This window comes from Gobio gobio (genome assembly GCF_949357685.1).
Source record: "Gobio gobio genome assembly, chromosome: 3".
Taxonomy (NCBI): domain Eukaryota; kingdom Metazoa; phylum Chordata; class Actinopteri; order Cypriniformes; family Gobionidae; genus Gobio; species Gobio gobio.
This window is the reverse complement of record NC_137099.1, coordinates 68,048,394-68,055,415: the sequence shown is the minus strand read 5'-3', so window position 1 is coordinate 68,055,415 and position 7,022 is coordinate 68,048,394. Positions and strand designations below refer to the sequence as shown.

General features: G+C 37.7%; 1 protein-coding gene across 2 annotated transcripts; it reads left to right on the top strand.

Moving 5' to 3' along the window:
• The first annotated feature begins 389 nt into the window (after positions 1 to 389).
• Positions 390 to 7,006, top strand: LOC307123831 (uncharacterized protein). Of its 2 annotated transcripts, none has more exons than XM_079812569.1 (6): positions 390 to 497; positions 576 to 633; positions 1,338 to 1,505; positions 1,711 to 1,797; positions 3,457 to 4,051; positions 5,444 to 7,006. In XM_079812569.1, exons 2-6 carry the CDS (start codon positions 628 to 630, stop codon positions 5,989 to 5,991), a joined length of 1,404 nt encoding a protein of 467 aa, XP_079668695.1. In that variant the 5' UTR covers positions 390 to 497; positions 576 to 627; the 3' UTR covers positions 5,992 to 7,006. The 2 variants fall into 2 exon arrangements, with proteins under 2 accessions (XP_079668695.1, XP_079668696.1); XM_079812570.1 differs by having other exon boundaries at positions 470 to 497; positions 3,457 to 4,006.
• The last annotated feature ends 16 nt before the right edge of the window (positions 7,007 to 7,022 follow it).

Genomic DNA, 7,022 nt, shown 5'->3' with positions numbered 1-7,022 from the left:
CAGGTAGGCTATTGTTTAATTAAATTCAAATGTATTTCTAGCATTTTCCACATTTTTGCATGTTTGCAAAACAGCTTTACATACAAGTAGTTATAAAAGTTATATGTAGGCTAATAATGACAAAATTAAAGAAAACAACATATAGTCAGTTGCAAATGGTGGAAGAAAATACCTGATCAGATGTTTTATTACTTTAGTGTATTCCTAATACACTCCAATGCACCTGTACTAATGCACTTTTCTTATTAATGGTCCTTAGTGGCAGATACAATTTGCACCTCAGTATTATAAGACAGTATTGAGTGTAAATTATTATATTTATTAAAATGATTGAATGGATACTACCTTATTGGGACAGTAAAGATACATTATTTACATGAATCATTCAGGGCAATGGAAAAACCAGTCACAACAAGAGCTGTACAGTCGCTCCAGTCCAGCGGGAGGCGGAAGTGCGTCATTTGTTGCTGTGTGAAACCGCGGGAGCAGTTCTGTTGGTAAATATATTCAGCCCTTGTGTGTTTTTATCGTGTTTTACATCAATTATGTGGTTTTACAGTATTATGTGTTTACAGTTTAAGAAGAAACGAGCAGAAATCTGAGAAATTCAGCAGCTGAAGGTCTTAAATGAAGGTATTATTATTATTTAAACGTTTTTGTAGTGTAAAAAGTCACATAACGTTTTATCATACCTTCGTGATTTGCTTTTATACCTTTTTGTATTAACTATTGTAAATACATGCATATAGACATAAAACAATGATGATGTAAACAAAGAATCAGTAACATTTGAGTATATGACAGTAATGAAGTTTGAATGTAGTCTTTCAACTGTTAAATAATAGTCATTAATATGAAATGTTTGTTTATTTGTAAATGTGAGTTTATTAATGTTTCGTGAAAATTAAATATGAAGACTGTCATTGAGATAAAATATGAGACTTGATAATTCAAATAGAGTCAAATTAAGGTAAGTCCATTGTTTTGAAAGTTTAAGAAATACTTAATCATATGCAAATAAGAGTAAAATTAAGGTAAGTCCATTGTTTTGAAAGTTTAAGAAATACTTAATCATATGCAAATAATCTTTTGCTTCTATTAATGTGTCTTGTAATAATGATGATGTGTTTTATTATTATAAAATATTTGACCATTCACTTTAATTTAAGCATTTATTGTGTGAAATTGATAAAGAAAAACTGTCAATGAGATGAAATTAGGTATTTGAAGAAAATAGAGTATAATTATGGTAAATCCATGTGTTTCAAAACAAAACACCATATCATATGCAAATAAGTCCATTACGAGTCTTGTAATGATGATGTGTTTGTCTTCAGATGTTGACCATGAAAGCGCAGATGGATGTGATCTGCTGTAAATCAGTAGGAACTGATCTGTCCATGCTGGATATTGAGGATTTCATCAGTGAAATCTGTCAGCTGAAGAAAGAGGTGGCGTCACTGGAGGCAAAGCTGAGAGAAAGAGGAGACAAACCCAACAGAGAGGTTTGAGCGGCTCATCATTTCATCCTTCAGCTCAATCAAACCAAAGTTTTGTTAGCTTCTCACTTCTTATGCACATCTCAAATTAAGCCAGCAGCAAAATATGCCATCAAATCCCCAATATAACCTCTCGAGATAACAGCTGAGTAATGAGGCTAATATCAACAGGTTGATCTTTATTTGTGTTTATCTGTGATGTGTTTGTCAGGATCTGGAGAAGGTTTCAGTGTGTGTGACTGATGGGACAGAAGCTCAGGATTCAGTCTGGAGATCCAGAGACACACAGGACTCAGAGGTGTAAAAAGTACTCAAAAATGTTACTCAAGTGAAAGTACAAGTACTGAGTGAAAATGTTACTTAATTAAAAGTAAAAGTATCTGGCCAGAATCATACTTGAGTAAAAGTAAAAAAGTACCATATTAAAATTGTACTTGAGTATTAAAAAAGTAAAAGTAACAGCAAGAAAGAAAACTAGAGATTCGTGTTTAAGCTTTTCATCTCTAAAAACATGAAGTGAATGAACCACATACAAGGTTTTACCCTGCTTTAGAACTGTTGTTTAATTAATAGTATTTAATTATCAAACTAGGCTATAAGACTTCTACATAATGGCCAGTATGCAACATGCTACTCAAAGTTGTAAAACCTCGGATTTAACTTAAAGGGATAGTTCACCCAAAAATGAAAATTCTGTCATCATTTACTCACCCTCAAGTTGTTCCAAACCTGTATGAGTTTCTTTGTTCTGCTGAACACAAAAGAAGATATTTTTAAGAATGTTTGTAACAAAGCCGATAGAGCAACCTTTGACTACCATAGTATTTATTTCCCTACTATGGTAGTCAATGGTTGCTCTCTCTGCTTGGTTACAAACATTCTTCACTCTATCTTCTTTTGTGTTAAGCAGAACAAAGAAACTCATACAGGTTTGGAACAACTTGAGGGTGAGTAAATGATTTCATTGGCTCATTTTCCAACTCCCAGTTAAACCGTTTTACTGTTTTCGAATCCATTCAGCCGATCTCCGGGTTTGGCGGTAGCACTTTTAGCATAGCTTATATATATTTTTCCTATTTAAAACTTGACTCTTCTGTAGTTACATTGTGTACTAAGACCGACGGAAAATTTAAAATTACGATTTTCTAGGCCGATATGGCTAGGAACTATACTCTGCGTAATAATCCGTACCATGGGTGCAGCGGCGCAATGATATTACGCAGCGCCTGAAAATAACTTCCATAAACATAACCAACGTGACAACCTGCTTGCACAGAGAACGTGCTGGGGACTATTTTCAGGCACTGCGTAATATCATTGCGCCGCTGCACTCGTGGTACGGCAGCAAAGTTCCTTGATTATTATGCAGAAATGAGAGTATAGTTCCTAGCCATATCGGCCTAGAAAATCACAACTTTTCCTTTTCCGTCGGTCTTAGTACACAATGTAACTACAGAAGAGTCAAGTTTTAAATAGGAAAAACATCGAAACTCTTTGGTCATTTTTGAGCGAGAGGCTAACGGTCTAATCAGATTCAATGATCTATGCTAAGCTATGCTAAAAATGCTACCGCCAGATCCAGAGATCGGCTGAATGGGTTTGAAAACGGTAAAACCCGGCTTAACTCTAGGGGAGTTGGAAAATGAGCCTATTTTCAAAAAAGTGGAGTGTTCCTTTTAAGCAGAAGCTGATTGCATTGGCAGAATAAATAACATTTAAATTAAACTGGGCATCAGTGCAATTCAATTGGTTTGGTAATAGCAAGGGAAAATAGAATGAAGTGATCTCCAAAAAATAAGTACTTTTTGATTGTAAATAAAATTGTAAGGAGTTTTTTTTTTTTTAAATGAAGTATTGATTTTTAATTGTACTCAAGTAAAGTAAAAATCCCCCAAAATAATACTTAAGTACAGTAATCAAGTAAAATTACTCAAGTACTTTACACCTCTGCACACAGGACTCGGAGGTCAGCCTCACTTTACAGTGTTATACTGACGCTCAGGATCATGGATCCGCTGATCAAACCTCTGACTGTAACGCTGGAGAACAGCAGATGCTGCAGACGCCACTGAAGATGTGCTCCATCAAACTGGTGGACTGCAGGAACCTGATAGAGAGCAGAGGAGACGAAACCACAATAGAGGAACAACAACACAACCATGAGGAGGAGGATGATGGAAACGATGATGATGAGGATGATGGGAACCATGAGGAGGAGGATGATGGGAACGATGATGATGAGGATGATGGAAACGATGATGATGAGGATGATGGGAATGATGGGACAGAAGCTCAGGATCATGGATCCGCTGATCAAACCTCTGACTGTAATGCTGGAGAACAGCAGATGCTGCTGAAGATGTGCTCCGTCAAACTGGAGGACTGCAGCAACCTGATAGAGAGCAGAGGAGACGAAACCACAGAAGACGAACAACAACACAGTCATGAGGAGGAGGAGGGGAATGATGAGGAGGATGATGAAGATCAGATTGAGGATGATGATCAGGGTGAGGATGAAGACCAGAATGATGGTGATGACTTTCTTCTTTCAGGTATCTAGTCTGGCTGTGACACTGGTTACATCACTTGCCCACCGTGACACCACCCCCTACCGTCGTTTTGATAGTAATACAAATAATTTAGTTCAGTTAGAGAACAGACACAACAATTAAAAACCGAACGTGTCTGCTCTATACAGCATGAGCCGAACGAGAGTCGCAGCAGGAGTCAGATTTAATCAGAGAATGAGGAGCTGACTGACAAGACGATGGCGGAAGATTTGGTTTCAAAGCGACATGTAAAAGCGCCTATTTAAAGGGTTAGTTCACCCAAAAATGAAAATTCTGTCATTAATTACTTACCCTCATGTCGTTCGACACCCGTAAGACCTCCGTTCATCTTCGGAACACAAATTAAGATATTTTAGTGTAAATCTGATGGCTCTGAAAGGCCTCCATTGGCACAATGCACGGTTCACTCTCAAGACCCTTAAAAGACACTAAAGACGTCGTTACAAAGTCCATCTCACTACAGTGGTTCTAAAATAACTTTATGAATCAGCAAGAATAGTTTTTGTGCGCAAAAAAACCCTAAATAACGACTTGTATAGTGATGACGATTTCAAAACATGGCATCATGAAGCTTTGAAGCGTTATGAATCAGTGAGTCGAATCAGCGGTTTGGATCGCCAAATTTCAGCAGTTTCATAACGCTTCGAAGCTTCATGAGGCCGTGTTTTGAAATCGTCATCACTATACATGTCGTTATTTAGGGTTTTTTTGCGCACAAAAACTATTCTCGCCGATTCATAAAGTTATTGTAGAACCACTGTAGTGAGATGGACTTTGTAACGACGTCTTTAGTGTCTTTTAAGGGTCTTGAGAGTGAACCGTGCCATTGTGCCAATGGAGGCCTTTCAGAGCCATCAGATTTCAACTAAAATATCTTCATTTGTGTTCCGAAGATGAACGGAGGTCTGACGGGTGTCGAACGACATGAGGGTAAGTAATTAATGACAGAATTTTTTTATTTTTGGGTGAACTTACCCTTTAAGGGAGTTTGTCATTGTACTGTTTTGTTGTTGTGTTTTTCACTAAGAAGAATAATGAACCCACCAGTCAAGCAATTGCTGCCCCCGAATTGGCGCTAATTAAGTGAGAGTAAAATGTGCACGGCGTTCATAATGGTGCATGTCCATTGGCACGGAGCAGAGCGAGTGTGTTCAGTTAATTCATATAAAAGCTCAACTTCCAAAGGAATTAATTGAAAGCACTATCTCTGCCTATGTCTTTTGACTGATCCTTCAGCTCTAGAATCTGTAATAAGGCTGTAACATAAAATGTGGAAAAAGTGAAGCGCTGTGAATAATTTCCGGATAGTACAGATAGTTTAGCTCTAGAAGTTATAGAAAAAAAGTTATTTTATGCGCATTTTGTTTCTTTCAGATGACAACGCTGGTTCATCTTCTGATGGTGAAACTGCCTCTACGTCCAAGGAGCAACAGGAACATTTATCGAGACGTCAGAGAAAACGCACAGAACCGAAAGACTTCACCTGCAAGATATGCAACATCAGCTTTCCTACCTCAGAAGAGAGGAGACTTCATGCAAAAGAGCACAGCGTGAAGAAAGAGTTTCATTGTGGTCCGTGCGGGAAGGATTTTAATTCCTCTGCTAGTTATTACCATCATAGGAAGACGCACAGTAGCGTAAAACCTTTCCAATGCAGCAAGTGCAACCAGTATTTCCGCACCAAAGGACATCTTTCAACTCATATGAGAAACCACAGGGAGAAAAAGCTGCACCAGTGCCCTCACTGCGAGATGAGCTTCACCCAGAGATCTAAACTGAGGAAACATCTACTCATACACACCAATGAGAGCCCGTACAAGTGTCCTCACTGTAAGAAGAGCATGAAATACGAAACCAGTTTGAAGAAACATCTACTCCTGCACAGCAATGAGAGGCCGTACAAGTGCAGTTCAGTGCAGTGAATGTCAACTCACTGGAAAACCCATGAGAGGATTCACACCGGAGAGAAACCGTACCTGTGCTCCGACTGCGGGAATAGTTTTGCTAGTTCATATTCGTTCAAAGTTCATCTGAGAGTTCACACAGGAGAAAGACCATATCCCTGTAGTTATTGTGGGAAGAGTTTTTATAAGATAAGTGACTTAAAAATACACGAGGACTCATACAGGAGAAAAACCTTTTAAATGCTCGAATTGTGAAAGGACTTTCACTCAATTGAGTGACCTGAAGATCCATGAGCTTCATGTTATTATTGTTAGGTTGTGTAAAAAAAAACACTTTGCATTGTTACAGTAACGTTACTTTATGGTTGTAAAAAGTAAACTTGAAACAGAAATGTCTCTAGAACATTGTTTACTGTGTTGGATGAAAATCTGTTTCTTTATGACACTTTAGATTCACTGTAATGTGTAGATCAGTGTCTGTTGTTAGATTAAAGTGTGTGTTTATGCGGTATTTAGTTACACTGAAAAACTTGTAAGTCACTTTGTTACACACAGCTGAAATGATCCATGGATACATACACTACAAATCAAGTACTAAATAACAGCTAAAAACGTTTTTCTCAAAAAGATACACAAATGTATTTTTTTTTAGATCCTACCATTCAGGGTAGGGGGAGGCACATAACAACAAAAACACTTCATATGCCAGTCAGACTCGATTCAGGTCTAATGGATCGGCTCTTGGCCATAATACAGAGAAATTTGAACCAACATTTATACTGCGAGTCTAAAGTCTGTGACTAAAGAATTTGAAGAGAGCTTTGAAATTTGGTCTGAAAACTACTCAGATACTGTGTTTTCCTTTTTAGTGCATTTTAGTTCAAGTACTGGTTTGGACAGCAGGCAAAAATCACTGTTTTCTACTCAAAGCTATATTCACATGTATGTTTTCAGTCAGTCAAGGCTGCATGTTGATTGTCTGTTACCCCAACAGTTTTCAGTGCTGCTCAATAAATCTTTCTTATTACAGTTGAAAATGCTTCCTGCTT